At 41.0% G+C, this 24,048-nt stretch overlaps 1 protein-coding gene across 1 annotated transcript in view; it reads right to left on the reverse strand.

Annotated features, from left to right (window-relative positions):
• Nucleotides 1-447: 447 nt before the first annotated feature.
• The window catches only part of LOC126425305 (mitogen-activated protein kinase kinase kinase 10-like), a 731,045-nt gene continuing 707,444 nt past the window's right edge, over nt 448-24,048 (reverse strand). The window contains exons 11-12 of the mRNA XM_050088284.1: nt 23,526-23,857; nt 448-1,655 (exon numbers count right to left, since the gene is read on the reverse strand). Of these exons, the coding sequence (XP_049944241.1) occupies nt 1,238-1,655; nt 23,526-23,857 (750 nt within the window). The 3' untranslated portion in view covers nt 448-1,237. The remainder of the gene's footprint in view (nt 1,656-23,525; nt 23,858-24,048) is intronic.

Raw genomic sequence — 24,048 nt, forward strand, 5'->3', positions numbered from 1 at the left:
CACTAACAGTCTGGAAGTTTGTGAGGATTATTATTTTTTGCAGATCTGAACTTTTCCAGTGATTCATAAAAACTAACCTTGGCAGTACCTGCAAATTCCTGTTCTGGTTCCTAAAATTTTAAATAACTTTTAGTGGCCCCTGACAATGTTAAATCACCAATTGTCACAGCATTACAATGGAACAGAAAGAACTCTGCATATTCTGTGCAACCATTCTGATACTTGAGAAACATGATCTGCAATTCTTATCATATAACACACCAGTATGAATATCCATGTCCAAATTCTCTCTCTCTGTCAGCAAGCTTAGAAGTAACTACTGTTTATGTTCTGTGTATCTCATAGACAGTAAGTTGTCTACTAGAAAAAGAACCTAGATAACTCCAGTCTCTAAAATGAGTTAAAATTCCATCTTCCCTCCCCCCTTTCCCACCCTCCCCTCTCCCATATACTTCATGTATATTTACATCAGTCCTATAGTCACATCCACATTAGTGATGAACCATATCTCTTCTCGAGTGTACTTAACTCGTATCCCTCAAGAAGCAATGCAAATACGTGAGATGAATCATTATAAAAATGCTCAAATGACTGTACAAATGTAATTTGGCAATTCCAGTTTTATAAACAACCTCAAGAGCAGTACACATTCTTAATTTTGCAGATTTCATGATAAAATTTAGCAGGCAGAGATTCTTGAAATAGCTCTGATGAAATGCAAACAAGGATTACAGTATTGAACCTAATGTCAACCAAAATATTACTTACATATGATACAGGCCTGTTGTGTGTGTTCAATTTACAAAATGAGACATACAACACACAACTTCTGGCTTGTGACATAAAAAGTCACAAATGTGTTTACAACTGACTATTTTGCCTGTGCAGGAGAAACTTTCTTATCATAATATAAAGTCCAGTGCATCTACTACACTGCCAAACATTGTGAGGGCACAATTTACAAAACAAGCATTACACATCTCCACTCTTCAAAAACAGCACTTAGCAGCAGGCAAAGCACACTTTCCTAAAAAAAGAAGTATAACAGTTCTTCAAACCTACATTTACCACAGAAACGCACTCAACGAGCGGCCACTGAAAACGTGAAGGTAGTGTCTGAATCAAATACGACTTCCTCCCAGAACGTGAGGAAGGACAGGCAAGCTTAGGAACACCACACAGGGAGTTATGTTCCACTCAGAGGACCGGTCGCCCGTATCAGGGCCCGGGGCCGCCGCTACGATAGGAATTCTCGTTCCAGTTCGGAGACGGAAGGTTTGCGGTGGTAGGGGGCATTCCTCCGGGAGACCGGCAACGGGACTGTCGAGTCCTGCACGGGGGCGTCCATCAGTCCCACACCACTGCCTGATGAGCTGTTCCCGCCAACACCTCCACCGTGCTGCATGACAGGCGAGAAGCGGACACGTGGCCCAGCCGTTGAAGAGCAGCTGCCCTCCTTGGCAGACACGTAGCTGCTGTCCTCACTTGTCAAGCTGTCAGGAGGTGTCGGGTTGGTTGGTGTCCCGGCCCCGCCTGACGATGAGGAACCCCCTCCTCCACCCCCACTACTGCCCGGTGGCGGGACCTTCGGGGAGCAGCTACCGCCGCCTCCCAGGCGTGGCGTCGAAGGGGCCGTTGATGGTGAGTAGTTGTACCTGCAACAGAAGTTGTGTTTTCTGTATATCGATTTTCATCACTGCCGAACGGGGACGGTAATTGTTAATGGTGATGGCACAAATACCTATAACGAAGGAATTTTGCAAGTATCCTGTTGATCAAATAAAGTAACTCTGTGACTGACAGTTTGCAGTTGCTAACACCACCTGAAAAGGCTACCTACAGAGTGAGCATGTGACCTTGCAGAAAGAACTGCTATTGACTGGCCCTACCACTTGACTTACTGAATCACCAATCACAAAGTTACTTTACACAAACTATAATAATGAAGATAACATTTCGCCACGCAGGCTGTAATATTTATCAAAGCTACTTCTTGCACCTGTCATGTACACAACTAGTTTCAGCTCGAGTGGTTACCTACAACATCAATAAGCATATTTTAAGTAACAGCTGGAAATGTTTGTCTCACTAAAAGACCAAAAGTTTAAGCCTGAAGACACATTTAAATTGTATTCACATATCCTAGTTACAGTTTTGGTTTCAAAAATAAAAATTATGAGTAACAGCTATTCTCACCTATCATACTACAAAGCAGGGCATAACAGGGGGAGAGAGAGAGAGAGAGAGAGTGCTATAAAATAATTTTAACAGTGAAATGGCATATGATAATATTGATAATATTTGTAATGTATGGAGCAAAACCTGGTAACACCAAAAAAGTACACATTAAGAATTCAGAGTGGGAAAATGAGATTTCTGAAATATTTAGCAGATGAAAAGCAAAATACAGAGATAAGAGCAGAATTAGAATTAATGCATCTAAATGAAAAAAGAAAATGGAAAGAGTGTGTCAGTATGATAGAGGATGCAAAACTACCAAAAATACTAAACAAATACAAACCAGCAGAACAAAGAAACACTGGGTTATCAAAAACGGGATGAAACAGACTGAAAACTGACCTCTATAAGTGGCTGTAAGAGGCAAAACCTAAGACACTCAAAACTCAACACTGCCAATGCGACACAGTTAACCGACGGTGAGGTGCAACAAATGTAAAGACTGCAGTGAACTCAGTCAATTTTCTATTGTTTATAATGTCTTGCATTTTTGTGAAACAAATGTAGTGAATTTGCAACTTGTTATTTATGACACACACACTTATGATGTAATGTGACTAACACAACCTAGTTGTGCTTATGATGTGGCCATAAGAAACGTGACTAACAAAATTCCATTACTTGATGGAGAAATACAGCCACAGTAGAGGCATGATACTGTTCATATTTGGCACACCTTTGAAATACAGAAAAGTCTTTATCGCACAATTCTTTATTTTCAAAATTCAATCATCAGACTGAAATGATAGAATAAATACTACACCATTAAGTTTTTTTAAATATTAAAAAATCATTTTATTGTTATATTAGATTCCTTCTTACTTCCAAATGTTGACTCTAATCCAGGCTTGCCTTCCATGATTCTGTTGTATGTCATTTATTATATGTTTGACTCATGCAACATGACTACATTTGGTAATACTAATGTAATATTTCATTGTGTGATCTTTGTAAACTTATTCTTTCACAACTTATATTCTATTTGTGATATACATCAGTTTTATGTTTCATTGTACTAAACCAGTTATGGTTACAAACGTAACTTCTGTTTTGATTACTGACTAATGACTATCTCTCTCACATCATTCACAATGTTACCTAACAATCTGCATTTCATGCTATGTATAATTTTATCTTCTGTCAATACAAGTTACTCCCACGTAAAAGTAGCATATTGGATCTCTGTCACATTGTTAATGACGTTCTCACATTTAGTTCATCGCAATGTATGTTCTTTGTAAAGTTATTCTTTGACTTCATTTCTATTGTCAGTGCTGGTGCTACCTACCAGCCTTCATTTACTTCTTAGAAAGCTTAAATGCCACAGTTGCACTGGTTCTTTTTGAATAGACAACAGCACTTTCAAATATGCCTGTATGAGACGAGATCTGTATTATATTCAATCTATGTGCTCACTTTCAGCAGCTCTTTACTGCAGTTTGATTTAAATTCAAGTATAATATTAAGTGAAAATTCCACGTATGGGTCACTACGATGCACACTTATGTTAGTACATATATATTTGTTACAGTTAATTTCTTTGTGCACTTTTTCCACAGCTTCAGTCTGACGATGAAATTTTGAATTGTGCAATCGAGACCGTTCTATATCTCAATGTTGTGCCAAATCTGAATGGTTGGCTGCCTCTACCACGGATGTACGTCTTCGTAAAATAATGGAATTTGTGCCTTGTCAGGCTAGGAATGAGGTGAAGTATCTACGACAGAGGCAACAAAGGGCTTCGTGAAAGTGATTTTTAACACCAAATGTTTACCTTATAATGTTACACCTAACTACGCAAAAATTAAGTGTAAAAGTCATTCGAAAACTTTTCATAACATAATACTTATCTGAAGTGGTTCTTGTCAAAAGTGAGCTTCATGATTGGCATAGGATAAAAGCCACATTATGGTTCAGAAAGCATTTGATCTTCAGTGTTGTCTAGAGCAGTTGATTCCTCAGCCAGCCTTCTCTAAGGTTAGTAAATTGATATCTGATACTACTGAGTATGAAAAATATAATATTTTTTCATGGACAGGAATGTAAACTGTCCACATTGTGTCATTACTACAAATACAATACTTGCCGCAGTATGAACGTTAAATTTGCAGATTGTCTAGTTAATCTAACGAATGTCAGATTTTCCCCATATGAATTAAATATCTTAAATTAAAGTCTCAAGCATAGCCTCACTCCTCCTATGATAAAACAGCTTGTAAAAGATACAATGCGGAGATTAAAACAGTAAGTGAGTATGCAAAGCTTTCTAAATGTCAACAAGTCGAAGTTGTGGTAGCAACAAATAGGGCTATCAGCAGTTTCAATACCTTAACCAAGAAATCTATAAACTGCAATCACATTTTAAAATAACTTAATACAACCCCTCCTCCCAATAAACCATGGACCTTGCCATGCTGCCGAAACAACCACCGCCCCAGGGTGGGGGTGGGGGGGGGGGGGGGGAGTGGTATCTGTTGAGAGGCCAGGCAAATGTGTGGTTCCTGAAGAGGGCAGCTGCCTTTTCAGTAGTTGCAGGGGCATCTCCCTGGATGATTAACTAGTCTGGTCTCTCAACATCACACAGAATGACCTGTGTTGGTACTGTGAATGGCTGAAAGCAAGGGGAAACTACAGCTGTAATTTTCCCAAGGACATGCAGCTCTACTGTATGGTTGAATCATGTGACACCCCCTTTTGGGTAAAATATTCCGGAGGTAAAATATTCTCCCAATCGGATCTCCGGCAGGGGACTACTCAGGATGTAGATGTAGATGAGGATGTCGCCATCAGGAGAAATAAAACTGGTATTCTATGAACCGGAGTGTGGAATGTTAGATCCCTTAATCAGATGGGTAGGTTAGAAAATTTAAAAAGAGAAATGGATAGATTGAATTTAGATATAGCAAGAATTAGTGAAGTTCGGTGGCAGGAGGAACAGGACTTCTTGTCAGGTGAATGTTTGTTGTTGTTGTGGTCTTCAGTCCTGAGACTGGTTTGATGCAGCTCTCCATGCTACTCTATCCTGTGCAAGCTTCTTCATCTCCCAGTACCTACTGCAACCTACATCCTTCTGAATCTGCTTAGTGTATTCATCTCTTGGTCTCCCTCTACAATTTTTACCCTCCACGCTGCCCTCCAGGTGAATAGGAGATATAAATACAAAGTCAACAAGGCTTAATGCAGGAGAGGGTTTAGTAATGAATAAGAAAATAGGGATGCAGGTAAGTTACTATGAACAGTATAGTGAATGCATTACTGTGTCTAAGATAGACACAAAGCCCATGCTTACCACTGTTGCACAAGTTTACATACCGCTAGCTCCGCAGATGATGAAGAGATTGAAGAAATGTATGATGAGATAAAAGAAATTATTCAGATAGTTAAAGGAGATGAAGATTTAACTGTGATTGGTGGCTGTAATTCAATAGAAGGAAAAGGAAGAGAAGGAAATATAGGAGGTGAATATGGACGGAGAGAAAGGAAGAAAAGGAAGAGGAAGCCATCTGGTAGAATTTTGCACAGAGCATTCTTTAATCATCGCTAACACTTGCTTTAAGAATCATGAAAGAAGGTTGTATACGTGGAAGAGACATGGAGACACTGGAAGGTCTCAGATTGATTATATAATGGTTAAAAAAAGATTTAGAAACCAAATTTTAAATTGTAAGACATTTCCAGGGGCAGATGTAGACCCTTGCCACAATTTATTAGTTATGAACTGTAGATTAAAACTGAAGAAATTGCAAAAAGTTAGGAAATTGAGGAGGTGGGACCAGACGAAAGAATCAGAGGTTGTTGAGAGTTTCAGAGATAGCATTAGGCAGCAGTTGACTAGAACAGGGGAAAGGAATACAGTAGAAGACGAATAAGTAGCTTTAAGAGTTGAAACCATGGAGGCAGCAGAGAATCAAATAGCTAAAAAGACAAGGCCTAGCAGGAATCCTTGGATAACATAAGAGACACTGAATTTAACTAACGAAAAAGAAAAATTTAAAAATGCAGCAAGTGAAAGGGTATACAAACATTTAAAAAATGAGTGTGACAGGAAGTGCAAAATTGCTAAGGGGGTATGGTTAGAGGACAAATGTAAGGATGAAAAAGCATATTTCACTAAGGGGAAGATAGATACCACCTACAGGGAAATTAAAGAGGTCTCTGGGGAAAACAGAAGAAGCTATGTGAACATAAAGAGCTCAGATGGTAAACCAGTCCTAAGCACACAAGGGAAACCCAAAAGGTGGAAGGAATATATACAGGGTCTACACAAAAGCGATGGACTTGAAAGCAAAATTATAGAAAGAGAAGTAGATGTAGAAGAGTATGAGATGGGAGATACGATACTGCAAGAAGAATTTGACATAACTCTGAAAGGTAAAAGTCGAAACAAGGCCCCAGGAATAGACAATATTCTATCAGAACTACTGATAGCCTTGGGAGAGCCAGCAATGACAAAAATCTTCCATCTGGTGTGCAAGATGTATGAGACAGGCGAAATACTCTTGGACTTCAAGAAGGATGTAGTAATTCCAATTCCAAAGAAGGCAACTGCTGACTTCGAGAAGGATGTAGTAATTCCAGTTCCAAAGAAAGCAACTGCTGAAAAGTGTGAAAATTACTAAATTATCAGTTTAATAAGTCATGGTTGCAAAATACTAACACAAATTCTTTACAGAAGAATGGAAAAACTGGTAGAATCCAACATTGGGGAAGATCAGTTTGGATTCCAGAGAAATGTTGGAACATATAGAGTGATACTGATCCTACGACTTATCTCAGAAGATAAGTTAAGGAAAGGCAAATCTACATTTATAGACTTAGAGAAAGCTTTTAAGAATGTTGACTGGAATACTCTCTTTGAAATTCTAAAGACAACAGGAGTAAAATACAGGGAGCAAAAGGCTATTTATAACTTGTACAGAAACCAGACGGCAGTTACAAGAGCTGAAGGGCATAAAAGTGAGGCTGTGGTTGAAAAGGGAATAAGACAGTTGTAGCCTATCCACAATGTTATTCGGTATATACACTGAACAAGAAAGAAACCCAAAGAAAAATTTTGAGTAGGAATTAAAATCCAGGGAGAAGAAATAAAAACTTTGAGGTTTGCTGATAACATTGCAATTCTCTCAGAGACAGCAAAGGACTTGGAAGACCAGCTGAATGGGATGGACAGTGTCTTGAAAGAAGATATAAGATGAACATCAGGAAAACAAAACAAGCACAATTAAATTAGGTGATGCTATGGAAATCAGATTTGGGAACAAGACACTAAAGTTGTAGATGAGTTTTGTTATTTGGGCAGCAAAATAATTGATGATGGCAGGAGAGAGAAGATAAAATATAGACTGGCAATGGCAAGAAAAGCATTTCTGAAGAAGAGAAATTTGTTGACATCAAATATACATTTAAGTGTTAGGAAGTTTTTTCTGAATGTATTTGTCTAGAGTGTAGCCATTTACGGAAGAAAAACATGAATGATAAATAGTTTAGATAAAAAGAGAACAGAAGCTTTCAAAATGTGGAGCTAGAGAAGATTGCTGAAGATTAGATGGGTCAGTCACATAGCTAATAAGGAAGTAGTTAGATGGGTCAGTCACGAAACTAATGAAGAAGTATTGGATAGAACTGAGCAGACGAGAAATTTATCATACAAATTGACCAAAAGAAGGGATCGGTAGATAGGACACATTCTGAGAGAGCAGATTCAGAAAGTTGTAGGTTGCAGTAGTTATTTGGAGGTGAAGAGGGTCACACAGGACAGAGTAGCATGGAGATAACTTCATCAAACCAGCCTTCAGACTGAAGGCCATAACAATAACAGCACAAAACTCCATCATGAGTATGTTATTTTCACAAAATGAGATAAAGGTAACTCCACGGTGGTTCTTTCTGGCACAGATTACTTAAGAAAAACTGAAAATTTCTTCATGAACACAGAAACAGTTGAGATCAAATCCAAACCTATGAATGAGTTTCACAATGACAAAACTTTGTTCCAGCCCTAATTATAAACTTAGATTTTCAAACAAAACAAAATTAAAAGAAGCTTACACTTTTCCAAAGACATTCAGTATAAAAGATTCCTATGAATTAATGGACAAAATCAAAACCCTTTAAATCACAGATGGTACTTGTTTAGCTTCACAGGATACTGTTAACTTGTAATTCATGTATACCAATTATACTCTTGATATAATTAAAAAAATTTATTGACCCATAATGTGCTGTCCCGTGGTGAGGTTGTGGAATGAATAACTGCCTTCATCCTTCAAAGCATTTAACTTTAATGACAAATTGTATTCACGGTCTAATGGCTTAGCTAAGGGTAATTCACTTGCAGGTTCCCTGGTAGCAATTTTTGTCAGTCACTTGGAATGCACATTTTTTATTCACATTTGGAGTTCATGACAAAATTTAAATCATGTCATTGTCATGTAGATAACATATTATTACTTTATGAAGGATGTGATGAGGATATTTCTAGTTTGTGATCCCATTTCAGCTCCATGCACCTTAATGTTAAATTCACTTTTGAAGTGGAAAAGAGCAATTCATTAAATTACTTAGAGCTTTCTGTTACTAGGAAAGGCAGTAATCTTCTTTTTGGAGTATTTTGTCAACCCATCTGCATCAATGTTTTAATTAATAAACATTCATGTCATCCGAGTACCTACAAATGTGCGTATTTTTGCTTCATGATACATAGTGTTTTGAGGTTAGATATAAGTCAGAAGGCAAGGTATACGAAGTTGCAGACAATTGTTCAAGTAGGTATAGAAAATGTGTATAAAGCTAAAAGTATCTGTAAATTGTTTCACTCTATACAGAAGAAGAAATCCAACTTGGTAAAAAGAAGAGGGTAAAAAAAAGGATTGTTTCATTGATCTAACCTATAACGGTCCCCACTGTGACAAAATTGTGAAAATTTTGAAACAGACTAATGTTTGAAACAAGAGCTAATTAACACATGTGACTGAGACATGACACAGATCTGCCAGGATAGCCGAGCAAGCTAACGCGCTGCTTCCTGGACTCGGGTAGGCGCGCTGGCCCCGGATCGAATTCGCTCGGCGGATTTACGACGAGGGCCGGTGTGCCGGCCAGCCTGGATGTGGTTTTCCACATCACCGGGCTGGTCCCAAAGTTCTGCCTCAGTTACACGACTTGCAGACATCTGAACACGTTCACACTATTCCATGACTTACACTAGATGCAGCCAGCAGGGGTAAACTAATTCCACCCTGGGGGGTACGGGGTGGCGGCAGGAAGGGCATCCGGCCACCCCTTTCCACTAACCTTGCCAAATCCGTTCCTAACAATGCCGACCCTGCGCCAGTGCGGGACCCAGTAAAAGAAAGAAAGAAAGAAATTGAGGCATGACATAGGACCCAAATCAAAAAGTATTTTCAGTAAACCAGATGTATACAAGATATGGATACAGAGAGCATTCATCTCCCAATAATGCTAGTGCTCTGGGACAGCATATGAAAATGAAGAAGAATGGCTTGTTGCTGATAGCTGATGGACTTGAGGTTTTGCACTTTGCCCTTCATAGTCATTTATTAGACATCTTGGAAGACTCTGAAATACATACACATTGAAGTTGTCAGTTGCACTGGTTACTTAAGGAGCAGGAGTTTTTCAGTAAGAACTGGTTCTTAGATTTATTTGAAGATGCTATGCAAGCTGTGTCTCAGACTGCGTATCATGTCGGTACTTTGCATTTCAATAACATCAGTACTTCATACTACTCATTTGACTTAGTTTACAATTTTATCACAACATACATCAGGCTGCTATACAGTCCAATATTATACCATTGTGCTTCTTAATATAAAATTTAAAAAAAGAAAAAGAAAAAAAAAATAAGGAAAAAGATTGTAATATTAGCTTTCATTTTATTTCAAATCGTTGCCACTCATCTGGGCTTACCTAAATGGTTCTATTGTGTACTATCTATTATATCATCAACTATTGTAATATGACTACAGTTAGACAAACTCTTGTAACATTTTACTCTGTGATGGTTGTAAGTAGATAACAGCTGAGCTGTTATTACGGTCTAATACTATGCCATTAAGTCTTTTAAAACATTAAAAAATCCTTTTAAATGTAATATTAGATTCCTTTTTATTTTGAGTGTTGCCCCTAACCTAGGCTTACCTAATGAATCTGTTGAATGTCATTTATTATATGTTTGAGTATCGTAACATGACTACACCTGGTGATCAATAGGTAACATTTCATTTTGTGATGGTTGTAAACTTATTCTTTCACAACTTATATTTTATTTTAAAACTGTACTACACCAGTTAATGGTTTCAAACATGTCTTCTGTTTTTATTATTGACTAACGACTATCTCTGCAATGTCTCTCATGATGTTACCTCATGACGCACATTTCATGCTATGCAAAATTTTAACTACTGTCAATATGAGTTACTCCTCCATAAAAGTAGCATATTGGATCTTTGTCAAGGTGTTAACAATATTCTCACATGTAATTCATTGCAGTGTGTAGTTCTATTGTCAAATACGAGGATAAGTCAATTATTATCCGCAATTTAGTTATATTTTTGTTTATTTTGGTAGTACTGTTGTTTTACATTGATGACACATGCTTTGTTTATTTGTTGTTATATATTTGCAGTTTTCAAGCTGCTAAGTTAGTTTCATTATTGCTGTCGTGGTGTTAATCATGGCTGCTCTATTGTCTATTTGCACCAAAGAAGAGCAAGGAAGGCATATCAGGGGCCAAAATTCATCAAAGACTTTCTGTACAGTATGGGAACAGTGTTTCGCCACAACAGAGTATCTACGAATGGATTGAAAAATTCTGAAATGGCCGCACAAGTGTTACACATGATGAAGGAGCTGGATGAATGAAGAAACCATTGTGCATTCACGAGAAATGATTCTCTTAGACAGATGATTAACTACTGACAAAGTGGCACATCGTCTGCAAGTTAGTCACAGTTCTGCCTACGAAATCATCCACAACAGACTTGGGTTTCATAAAGTTTGTGCAAGATGGGTCCCAAAACAACTCACACAGTTGCATAAACAAGTGCACTTGGATGTCTGCAAAAAATATTTGGATTGCTATGGCAACAAAGAGGACAACTTCTTAGACAGGATCATTACTGGTGACAAGACATGGAGCCGTCATTACGAGCTGGAGAGTAAACAGCAGAGTATGGAATGGAAACATCCAAATTCGCCATGCGATAAAAAGTTGTAGACCCAACTGTCCGCAGGAAAACTGATGCTTATGGATTTTTGGGACTCACAAGGTCCAGTGCTGGAACATTATGGGGAAAGGGGCACAACAATAAACAGTGTACATTACAGTGAGATGGTTACTACCAGGCTAAAGCCTGCAATTCAAAGCAAACGCCGAGGATTGCTGTCAAAAGGTGTTGTGTTGTTGCACGACAATGCCTGTCCACAAACTGCTGCCTACACTGCTGAAACGCTCCAGAAACTCAAATTTGAATTACTGGATCATTCTCCATATAGTTCCGATCTTGCCCCTTCTGACTATCACTTGTTTGGACCATTCAAACAGGCATTAAGGGCCCACCGATTTGCCTCAGATGAAGCAATGAAAGAAGTGGTGCATTCCTGGCACACAGCTTAACCGAGAATCTTCTTTTATGAGGGCATCAGGAAGCTTGTACAATGATGGACCAAATGCAAGGAGACTAGGTCAAAAAATAATGTTCTTGTAAGTTTCCTATTTGATTACAATAAAATTTTATAACTACTTTGTGGATAATAATTGACTTACCTCGTATATCTAAATGAGATGAGATAGGCATTATATTCAATTTAAATGTAAGTACAATATTAATTGAAAATTCTGTATATGGGTCACTAACAGGCATACTTATGTTAGTATGTACATATCTGTTATAGTTATTTTCTTTGTACATTTTATTCCAAAACTTCAGACTGATGACAAAATTTTGAAATGTGCAACGCTTAATAAAGAACTGTGCGATCAAGACCTTTCTATATTTCAAAGTCATCAGACTAGCAAAATGTCACCTCTTCATAAAACAAATTTATGGTTGTGGTGCCTGCTATGAAGATGTTCTAATACTGTTTAGAACGAGTTAGATACCTGGTAAAACAGAAATCAGGAAATTTGCAACCAAACAACCAACCACCACCACTGAAAGAGTTCTACATCACACATGAAACAACTCATGCCTATCAACAATACAGGGTGAACCCAGACTCGAGGTGTCCAGGAGTATTTTCTGAGTATTCTAGCACAAGGGATCCATGGACTTGGTTACAACAGTGATAAAAAATACGGTATGCAGTTGCCAAAAATTAACACGGAAGGCTCCAATTTCTCCTAGGCACCTATGTACTGACACAAAAGAACAATGTGTTGTGACTCGCCGATCATTCAAAGCGCCGCCGCGCAATTAAGCGTGGCGCTGTCTGCCAGCCATGCAGCAGCTGCGCCACCTAAGCGGCCAGCCGAGCAGCGGCCGCTAGACTGGGACTCAGTGCTCATTCGAATGCTAACGTGTACACATGTCTTGCTTGTCAACTTACTCTGTGACTTATATGTGTTGTGTCGTTCTGAAATATATGTGTTAAACTTGATGTTATAACAATTGGCGATGAGGATGGGATTTTTCCTTTTCACCGTTTTTTATTTATTTATTTATTTATTTATTGTTCCATGGGACCACATTTAGGAGAAGTCTCCATGGTCATGGAACGAGTCAATACATGAAATTATAACACGATTGTAGAAACAAATAAAATGAAATATAAGAAACATATTCAGGCGACAAGTCGTTAGTTTAAATAAAGAAATCAAAAATGTACACTGGAATTTGCTTAATTTTGTATCTCTTCCAGGAGCTCCTCGACAGAATAGAAGGAGTGAACCATGAGGAAACTCTTCAGTTTAGACTTAAAAGTGTTTGGGCTACTGCTAAGATTTTTGAGTTCTTGTGGTAGCTTATTGAAAATGGATGCAGCAGAATACTGCACTCCTTTCTGCACAAGAGTCAAGGAAGTGCATTCCACATGCAGATTTGATTTCTGCCGAGTATTAACTGAGTGAAAGCTGCTAACTCTTGGGAATAAGCTAATATTGCTAACAACAAACGACATTAAAGAAAATACATACTGTGAGGGCAATGTCAAAATTCCCAGACTATTGAATAGGGGTCGACAAGAGGTTTTCGAACTTACACCATACATAGCTCGAACAGCCCGTTTTTGAGCCAAAAATACCCTTTTTGAATCAGAAGAATTACCCCAAAAAATAATACCATATGACATAAGCGTATGAAAATATGCGAAGTATACTACTTTTCGTGTTGAAATGTCACTTATTTCAGATACTGTTCTAATGGTAAATAAAGCGGCATTTAGTTTCTGAACAAGATCCTGAACATGGGCTTTCCACAACAGCTTACTATCTATCTGTACGCCTAGGAACTTGAACTGTTCCGTCTCGCTTATAACATGCCCATCCTGTCTGATTAAAATGTCAGTTCTTGTTGAATTGTGGGTTAGAAACTGTAAAAACTGAGTCTTACTGTGATTTAGCATCAAATTATTTTCCACAAGCCACGAACTTGTATCATGAACTACATTATTTGATAATGTTTCAATATTACACACAAGATCCTTCACTACCAAGGTGGTGTCATCAGCAAACAGAAATATTTTTGAATCACCTGTAATACTAGAAGGCATATCATTCACATAAATAAGGAACAGCAGCGGCCCCAGCACCGACCCTTGGGGAACGCCCCATTTAACAGTGCCCCATTGGGACTGAACATCATTACCACTCTCAATATTGCGGAGGATTACCTTCTGCTTTCTGTTCTTAAAGTAGGAGGCGAACCAGTTGTAAGCTACTCCCCTTACTCCATAATGTTCCAACTTCTGCAGTAATATTTTGTGGTCAACACAGTCAAAAGCCTTCGTTAAATCAAAGAAAACACCTAACGTTCGCAACCTTTTATTTAATCCGTCCAAAACCTCACAGAGAAAAGAGACTATAGCATTTTCAGTTGTTAAACCGTTTCTAAAACCAAACTGTACATTTGACAGCAAATTATGTGAATTTAAATGCTGCAGTAACCTTGTATATACAACCCTCTCAATAACTTTAGCAAACACTGATGGCATAGAAATAGGTCTATAATTGTCAACATTATCCCTGTCTCCCTTTTTATAAAGTGGCTTCACTACCGAGTACTTTAATCGGTCAGGAAACCGACCACTCCTAAAGGAAAAGTTACAGATATGGCTAAGTACTGAGCTAACATACGTGGAACAATACTTCAGTATTCTGCTAGATACCCCGTCATATCCATGAGAGTTCTTGGTCTTTAGTGATTTAATTATTAACTCAATCTCCCTCTTGTCAGTATCATGGAGGAGCATTTCAGGTAACAGTCTCGGAACACTTTTTTCTAAGAGCGCTATATGATTCCCTGTTGGGACTAGGTTTCTATTTAGTTCACCTGCTATATTCAGAAAGTGATTATTAAGTACTGTACATATATGCGACTTATCAGTAACACGGACATCCCCACTACGCACTGATTCTATATTCTCGACCTGTCTCTGCAGACCAGCCACTTCCTTTACGACTGACCATATGGTTTTAATTTTATCCTGAGACTTAGCTATTCTATCTGCATACCACATACTTTTTGCCTTCCTAATAACTTTTTTAAGCACCTTACAATACTGTTTGTAATGGGCTGCTGCATTTAGATTTTGACTGATTCTAACGTTTTGATATAATTGCCACTTTGTTCTACAAGATATTCTTATCCCTTTAGTCAGCCACCCAGGCTGCCTGTTTGTGCTAGTACCCTGTTTTGAACGTTCTAACGGAAAGCAACTTTCAAAGAGCACGAGAAAAGTCTTGAGGAAAGCATTATATTTATCGTCTACTGTATCAGCACTATAAACATCTTGCCACTCTTGTTCCTTGATAAGGTTTACAAAAGTCTGTACAGCAACTGGATCAGCTTTCCTAAAACGTTGGTAACTATATTTAACATGTGTTGCAGCACAAAAAACTTTTAGACTTAAAATTTGTGCATCATGATCTGAAAGGCCATTCACCTTTTTGCTAACAGAATGCCCTTCTAATAATGACGAATGAACAAAAATATTGTCTATGGTTGTTCTACTGTTCCCTTGCACTCTCGTTGGAAAGAATACGGTTTGCATAAGATTATATGAATTAAGGAGGTCTACCAGCATCCTTTTCCTTGCACAATCACTTATACAATTAATATTGAAGTCACCACATATAACTAACTTTTTGTATTTCCTATAAAGTGAACCAAGAACCTCCTCTAGCTTTAGCAAAAATGTTGTGAAATCGGAGTCTGGGGATCTATAAATAACAACAGTAAGAAGTTTAGCTCCACTAAATTTAACCACACCTGCACAACATTCAAACACCTTTTCGGTGCAGTACTTTGAAACATCAATTGACTCAAATGGGATACCGTTTTTCACATACATGGCCACTCCCCCACACCGCAAAGAGCTCCTAGAAAAGCTGCCAGCCAACCTGTATCCTGGTAAAGGAAGCCTCTGAATTATCTCCTTATTTAAGAAGTGTTCAGATATACCAATAATTTCAGAGTCAACATCTATAAGCAGTTCACTAACTTTATCTCTAATACCTTGTATATTTTGATGAAATATACTAATTCCCTCATTAATCGGATACCCAAGCTTTGTAGAGAGTGGTTTCTTTGTTAGAGAGACTTCCCTTAAGCAGGAATACCTATCAGCTGACTTCAATCTAAAAAAGGTACAGCTCTAACACCCACAACTACCGGAATTTTCCCATGAGTGATCCCACCACCCCCACCTATGCTGTCACCTATAAGTTTTGCCAACCTCCCCTTCCCATACCTGTTGAGGTGCAGGCCATGTCTAGTGAAACCCGTCCTACTGATAGACTCCACCGACACCACTGAAATGTGACTCATGCCTTCTGTCATCAGCGCACCCTCAAGTCTCATGTTATTACGCCTGACGGCTGTATTAAGATGAGGCCGATCGTGACGCTGAAACAGTTCCACGAAATGCACATTTGTGTTGCCAGTCTGAGTGGCTATCTTTTCCAGGTCACCATCTATGTCATACTCCCCATCCCTATCAATACCATTACCAGCCCCACCCACAATCACTACCTGATCCTCTTTAGTAAAATCCCTACATAACCCCCCTATGTTAAAAGTCACCTGAGCCAATCCTGCATTAGGCTTCACAATGCTGGTGACCTGGTACTCACTCCCCAAAACTTCCTGCAACTGCTGACCTACACCTCTACCATGAGAACTACCTAACAGCAGAACCTTCTTCTTTCTCTTAGACTTTGCAACTGTCCTAGCCACCGTAACTGACCCACAGGATTCCATGGCTACTGTCGAGCAACTATTGCAAAATCTCCTTGAACAGCAAACGCTTCTAACAGTGGCGATTCGCGATTTTGTCGCGGCGTCAAATGCAGGGCGTTTCTCGGCATTGGCTATACCTCCTTTTCCTCCTTACGACGAGACGGCGGAAGACTGGTCTGATTATGAAAAACGTCTTCGACAGCACTTCTTGGCATTTCATGTCACGGACAAACAACCATGTAAGTCTCTGTTCCTTTCCTGGATTTCACCTCAAATGTATCGGTTGTTGTCGCAATTGGCTCCTTTGAAGGATCCTGCATCTTTGTCCTTTGCTGAAATGTGCTCACTTCTGTCTGTCTATTTTCAAAAGCAAACACATGTGGTAGCCTCTCGTGTTGCCTTTTATCGTTGTCAAAAAACAGCCACATCAATCCTATCGTGCTTGGGCTGCTGAACTTCATGGCCTCAGTCGAAAGTGTCAATTTGTTACTGACGTTCACAAAGAATCCTATGCCGATTCCATAGTACGGGATGCTATTATCCGGTCAGCGCCCGACAAAGAAGTTCGGCAACGTGCCCTTCAGTTGGCGAATCCGACTCTAGATGAAGTTCTCTCCATTGAGTCTTTTGAAATTTCTCGCGGCACTGGGGCGCAAATAGAGGCGTGGGGTGATGTCGGGGAAATACAACCTCTGTGCGCTGTTGACGACGTGGCCGCAGTTTGCTTCCATGCGCAGCCTCGGCCTAGCCGTAAACAACCCACTAAGAAACTGCAGCAAAACCCCCGGCAACTTCCTTTATGTCCACGGTGTTTTACGAAACATTCACGCGAGGATTGTCCCCAACGTTGGGCTGTGTGTCACAATTGCAAAAAGAAAGGTCATTTGTCTTCCGTTTGCAAATATGACCGCATACATGATGTTCATGAACATGACGCTGATTCTGATTCTGTGTTGTCTGTCAATTGTACTTCTTCCCTTTCAGGGAAGTTATTCTTCACTGTCCAAATCCTTGGTCGAGTTGTTCGCATGCAAGTGGATACCGGTTCTGCTGCCACTATAATTAATTCTCAGACGTATCTTCAGTTGGGTTCTCCACTCCTGTCACCTGTCACTCAGCAATTACAGACGTACAATAAACAGAAGATTTCTCTCTTGGGGCAGTTTAATGCTGAGGTATCTTACAAATCCGTTGTTCGCACTGTTCCCATATTTGTGGTCGACCAGAGCAACGCAGAAAATCTTTTTGGTTTCGATGCCTTTCGCGTTTTTGGGTTCTCCATAGATGACTCTGTCAATATTGTCTCTGATGCTATTCCTTATGCTCAACTGGATTCCTTGTCGACGACATTTTTGTCCCTTTTTTCTCCTGGATTAGGCCGCGCAAACGACTTTGAAGCTCATATCACGCTCAAACCCATTGCTCGGCCTAAGTTTTATCGGGCTCAGCCCATTCCTGTGGCCCTTCGTGATCGGGTAAAACGGGAGTTGGATCGTGTCACTACTTCAGGGGTCTTGCTTCCTGTCACTTCCAGTGAGTGGTCCTCTCTTGTCGTTGTCGTTGCTAAGCCAAATGGTGATATTCGTCTCTGTGGTGATTTCAAAGCCACTGTAAATGCTCAATGCCTCATTGACACTTACCCTATGCCCCGTCCTGAAGAACTGTTCACTAAACTTGCTGTAGGCCAGTATTTTTCTAAAATTGACCTGTCAGAAGCTTATCATCAACTTCCTCTCGACACTGCTTCCCAGCAGTTTCTGGTCCTTAACACGCCTTTCGGCCTCTATCAATACCAACGCTAGCCATTCGGGGTTGCCAGCGCCCCTGCTCTCTTTCAGCAATTCTTGGAACAATTATTGCTCCCTGTCCTTGGGTGAATCAATTACATGGACGACATTGTTGTCACCAGCTTCACCACTGAAGAACATCTTCAAAATCTCCGCACACTTTTTCATGTCTTACAGACTGCCAGTCTTAAGTGTAATCTTCAGAAATCACAATTTTTTCAGGCATCTATCATGTACTTGGGGTTTCAACTCTCTCGGGATGGTATTCATCTGCTTCAGCAAACTGTCGCTGCGATCGATGCCCTTCCTTGCCCTACATCTGTTAAGGAACTGCAGGCCTTCTTGGGGAAAATAGCATACTATCACAAGTTTTTACCATTTGCAGCTTCGATGGTTCAGCCGTTGCATCGCCTGTTGCATAAAAACGTGCCTTTTCACTGGTCCGCGTCATGCGAAGCGGCTTTCCAGAAATTGAAGACTATGCTGCAACAGGCCCCATGCCTGGCTACTTATCGACCTGGCCAACATCTTGTTCTTGCCACAGACGCCTCTCAATACGGGGTTGATGCAGTCCTTGCGCACCGTTTTTCTGACGGTACGGAACAACCCATTGCTTATGCCTCCAAAACGCTCACGGATGCCCAACAAAAGTATTCTCAAATTGAGAAAGAAGCTTTGGCCATTATTTATGCTCTTCATAAGTTCGGTGTTTTTCTCTATGGCTCAAAATTTCATCTTGTTACGGATCACAAACCACTTGTTTCCTTGTTTCACCCATCAACGTCACTTCCTGACAAGGCTGCACACCGCCTCCAGCGTTGGGCTCTTTACTTGTCTTGTTTCAATTATGAGATTCATTTCCGGCCAAAGGCTCAACATGCGAATGCTGATGCTCTGTCTCGCCTTCCCATGGGTCCTGATCAGGCATTCGATAGGGACGAACTTTTGTGTTTCCACCTGGATGTTGCCGAGCAGCGGGTTGTGGACGGGTTCCCCATCACTGGGGACAGGCTGGCGGCTGCTACGGGTTCTGACCCTACCGTCTCCCGGGTTTTATGCTGTATTCAGAAGGGTTGGCCAGATCGCCAGTCCGCTAAGACTTCTGATCTGGTGCGGAACTACTACACTTTGCGCTACCGCCTCACGGCTAGGGATGGTGTTATCCTCCTCTCCACTGACAATGCTTCGCCGCGTGTTGTGGTACCTGCGTCTTTGCGTGCTTCAGTCTTGCGCCTCCTTCACCAAGGGCACTGGGGCGTGTCTCGCACAAAATCTCTGGCGTGCTGTCATGTGTACTGGCCTGGCATCGACTCTGAAATAGCTGCCCTGCGGCCCTTGTGCGTCACAGGCCGCTGCCCCAAAGTCATCTTTGTCACTGTGGCCTTCGCCTGAGAAGCCCTGGGAGCGCATTCATGCTGACTTTGCGGGACCCTTTTTAGGTACTTATTGGCTCCTAGTAATTGATGCCTACTCTAACTTTCCTTTCACTGTCCGTTGCACGTTGCCTACCACCGGGCAACCACCAGTGCTCTCGCCCGCATTTTTTCTTTAGAAGGCCTCCCCTCTACTCTTGTTACTGATAATGGTCCGCAACTTGCCTCTTCCGAATTTGCGGATTTTTGTGCTCGTCACAGCGTTATGCATGTCACGGCCCCGCCGTTCCATCCACAATCCAATGGTGAGGCTGAACGACTGGTCCGCACATTGAAGGATCAGATGCGGAAACTTCTGACTTCTTCTGCTGCTGATGATGCGCTTCTCCAGTTTCTGACGTCTTACCGTTTCACCCCCATGGGCGACCACAGCCCGGCTGAACTCTTACATGGCCGACAGCCCCGCACGCTACTTCATCTTCTGCGGCCTTCCACCTCACAGCCGCAGGTGCCTTCACTTGGCCGGTTCACCGCCGACGACCTTGTCTGGGTATGGGGATATGGCAGGCGGCCAAAATGGAGCCCGCGCCGCATCTTAAGACACCATGGCAGACGCCTGTATGAAATCCAGACGGACACGGGTTTTGCAGTGCGTCATTCGGACCAGCTTCGGCCTTGTGTGCCAGCAACGCCTGTTCCGAATGCCGCTACACCACCTTTGGCTCTACCTGACGCTCGGGATCTTGGCATCTCTCAATACTCACAACGCAGCCCTCTCACCATCATCGCGATGCCAGCACAAGAATGGACGCCACCAGGAGACGTGCCCATGCAGGAACCGGATGACCATCCTCTGTCAGAGAAAATATACTCGCCTCCTCCAACGGACGCCAACACATCACCCATGTCTCCTGTCATATCAACTGGACTTGCCGCAACGGGCAGATTGGACCCCAGCAGATTCGACCCCTACGTCTCCTGTCATCTCGACCCGTTATCATCGGGGACACTTCCGTCCATACGGGAAGCCTCCTCCTCAAGACTTTACGGTGAGTCAAGCAACGCCTATGGACGTTAGCCATCTCCAGGACACCTCCATCGAGACCAGTGCAACAATTTCAAATGGGGGAGAAGTGTTGTGACTTGCCGATCATTCAAAGTGCCGCCGCGCAATTACACGCGTCCTCTACGTGCGGCGCTGTCTGCCAGCCATGCAGCAGCTGTGCCACCTAAGCGGCCAGCCGAGCAGCGGCCACTAGACTGGGACTCAGTGCTCATTCGAATGCTAACGTGTATACATGTTTTGGTTGTCAACTTACTCTGTGACTTATATGTGTTGTGTCATTCTGAAATATATGTGTTAAACTTGACGTGTTAGAACACAATGATGTGGTTGCCTTTGTTGCAAGAACAGCTCAGCATACCATAGCGTCGCTAATCTCTCATTGCAATCAGGGAATCTATATATGAGGTGCATATCAACCAACTCTTCATCAGTAAACACTACCAATAGTGTTGTGTACCAGTGTAAACGTACAACTGCTGTTGTTGTTGTTGTTGTTGTTGTTGTTGTTGTGGTCTTCAGTCCATAGCTCTCCATGCTACTCTATCTTGTGTAAGCTTCTTCACCTCCCAGTACCTACTGCAACCTACCTCCTTCTGAATCTGCTTAGTGTATTCATCTCTTGGTCTCCCTCTACAATTTTTACCCTCCACACTGCCCTCCAATACAAAATTGGTGATTCCTTGATGCCTCAGAATATGTCCTACCAAGCGATCCCTTCATCTAGTCTTGTCGTGCCACAAATTTCTCTTCTCCCCAATTCTATTCAATACCTCCTCATTACTTATGTGATCTTAAGCATTCTTCTGCAGCACCACATTTCGAAAGCTTCTATTCTCTTTTTATACAAACTATTTATCATCCACATTTCACTTCCATACATGGCCACACTCCATACAAATACTTTCAGAAACGACTTTCTGACGCTTAAATCTATAGTTGATATTAACAAATTTCTCTTCTTCAGAAACGCTTTTCTTGCCATTGCCAGTCTACATTTTATATCCTCTCTACTTCAACCATCAACAGTTATTTTGCTACCCAAATAGCAAAACTCATTTACTACTTTAAGCGTCTCATTTCCTAATTTAATACCCTCAGCATCACCTGATTTAATTTGACTACATTGCATTATTCTCGTTTTGCTTTTGTTGGTGTTCATCTTATATCCTCCTTTCAAGACACTGTCCATTCCGTTCAGCTGCTCTTTCAGGTCCTTTTCTGTCTCTGACAGAATTACAATGTCATCAGCGAACCTCAAAGTTTTTATTTCTTCTCCATGGATTTTAATTCCTACTCCGAATTTTTCTTTTGTTTCCTTTACTGCTTGCTCAATATACAGATTGAATAACATTGGGGTAGGCTACAACCCTGTCTCACTCCCTTCCCAACCACTGCTTCCCTTTCATGTCCCTCAACTCTTATAACTGCCATCTGGTTTCTATACACATTGTAAATAGCCTTTCGCTCCCTGTATTTTACCCCAGCCAAGTTCAGAATTTGAAAGAGAGTGTTCCAGTCAACAATATCAAAAGCTTTCTCTGAGTCTACAAATGCTAGAAATGTAGGTCTGCCTTTCCTTAATCTACTTTCTAAGATAAGTCGTAGGGTCAGTATTGCCTCACGTGTTCCAACATTTCTACAGAATCCAAACTGATCTTCCCTGAGGTCGGCTTCTACCAGTTTTTCCATTTGTCTGTAAAGAATTCATGTTAGTATTTTCGTGGCTTATTAAACTGATAGTTCGGTAATTTTCACATCTGTCAACACCTGCTTTCTTTGGGATTGGAATTAATATATTCTTCTTGAAGTCTGAATGTATTTCGCCTGTCTTATACATCTTGCTCACCAGATGGTAGAGTTTTGTCAGGATTGGCTCTCCCAAGGCTGTCAGTAGTTCTAATGGAATGTTGTCTACTCCTGGGGCCTTGTTTCGACTTAGGTCTTTCAGCGCTCTGTCAAACTCTTCAGACAGTATGATGTCTCCCATTTCATCTTCATCTACATCCTCTTCCATTTCCATAATATTGTCCTCAAATATATCGCCCTTGTACAGACCCTCTATATACTCCTTCCAACTTTCTGCTTTCTCTTCTTTGCTTAGAATTGGGTATCCATCTGAGCTCTTGATATTCATACAAGTGGTTATCTTTTCTCCAAAAGTCTATTTAATTTTCCTGTAGGCAGTATCTATCTTATCCCTAGCGAAATATGCCTCTACATCCTTACATTTGTCCTCTAGCCATCCCTGCTTAGCCATTTTGCACTTCCTGTCGATCTCATTTTTGAGACGTTTGTATTCGTTTTTGCCTGCTTCATTTACTGCATTTTTATTTTTTCATTTCATCAATTAAATTCAATATATCTTCTGTTACATACAACTAACTTTAAATGCAATAGATATAGTCAGAAATGGTTGTAGGAAATCAAAGTACTCTTAATGAGCCACTTGAGTCTGAGATCCCTTGTATGAAAATACTCAGTAAATATCCCTCAACCACCTCCAAAATTTTTGTCAGTGATCGGGTTCATCCCATATTACGGCATAATGTAAACATACTGCCACAACAGTTCAACTACCTCAGCACACAGTTCAAATGACACGATTCATGTTATGCAAACACAAAGAGATAACGGATGCCAGTACCTGCGCAAACTGGACCTCAGTCTAACTTCGAGCGTGCCAGGTCTCTCGGCAGAGGCGTTCGAGTCGTAGGAGTTCTGGCGAGAGAAGTAGGGCGGCGGAGCGTGCTCGTAGTCCGGACCCGTCGCTGGTGGTGGCAGGGCCTGCCTGCGGTGGTAGTACTGGAGCTGCTGCGGAACCTGCAGGGGCGGGTAGTGGGGGGCGGGCACTCCGTACTCGCCCTCGTCCTCCAGCCTGAAGCTGGGGTTCACGCCGCCAGCACTGTTTGTGGTGGACGACGCATTCGAGACGTTCGACGGTGTCCGTCGGTGCCTGGGACCGCTGCGACCGAGGACCTGTGACAGATGTGAATTTGCTTCGTCTGAATCTCACTACGAGATGGTAATCTCTGAAATTAAATTCTGTGAAACTTCTCCATTCTAAAGAATTGGCTGCTACTGTCCTTGCTTTAAAAGGGTTGCCAACAGAAAAGAGGAAAAAAAGAACTTTACATACTTTTAACAACCTTCCTGCTGCTTTCTACATG

This window comes from Schistocerca serialis, chromosome 10 (assembly GCF_023864345.2).
Source record: "Schistocerca serialis cubense isolate TAMUIC-IGC-003099 chromosome 10, iqSchSeri2.2, whole genome shotgun sequence".
NCBI lineage: Eukaryota > Metazoa > Arthropoda > Insecta > Orthoptera > Acrididae > Schistocerca > Schistocerca serialis.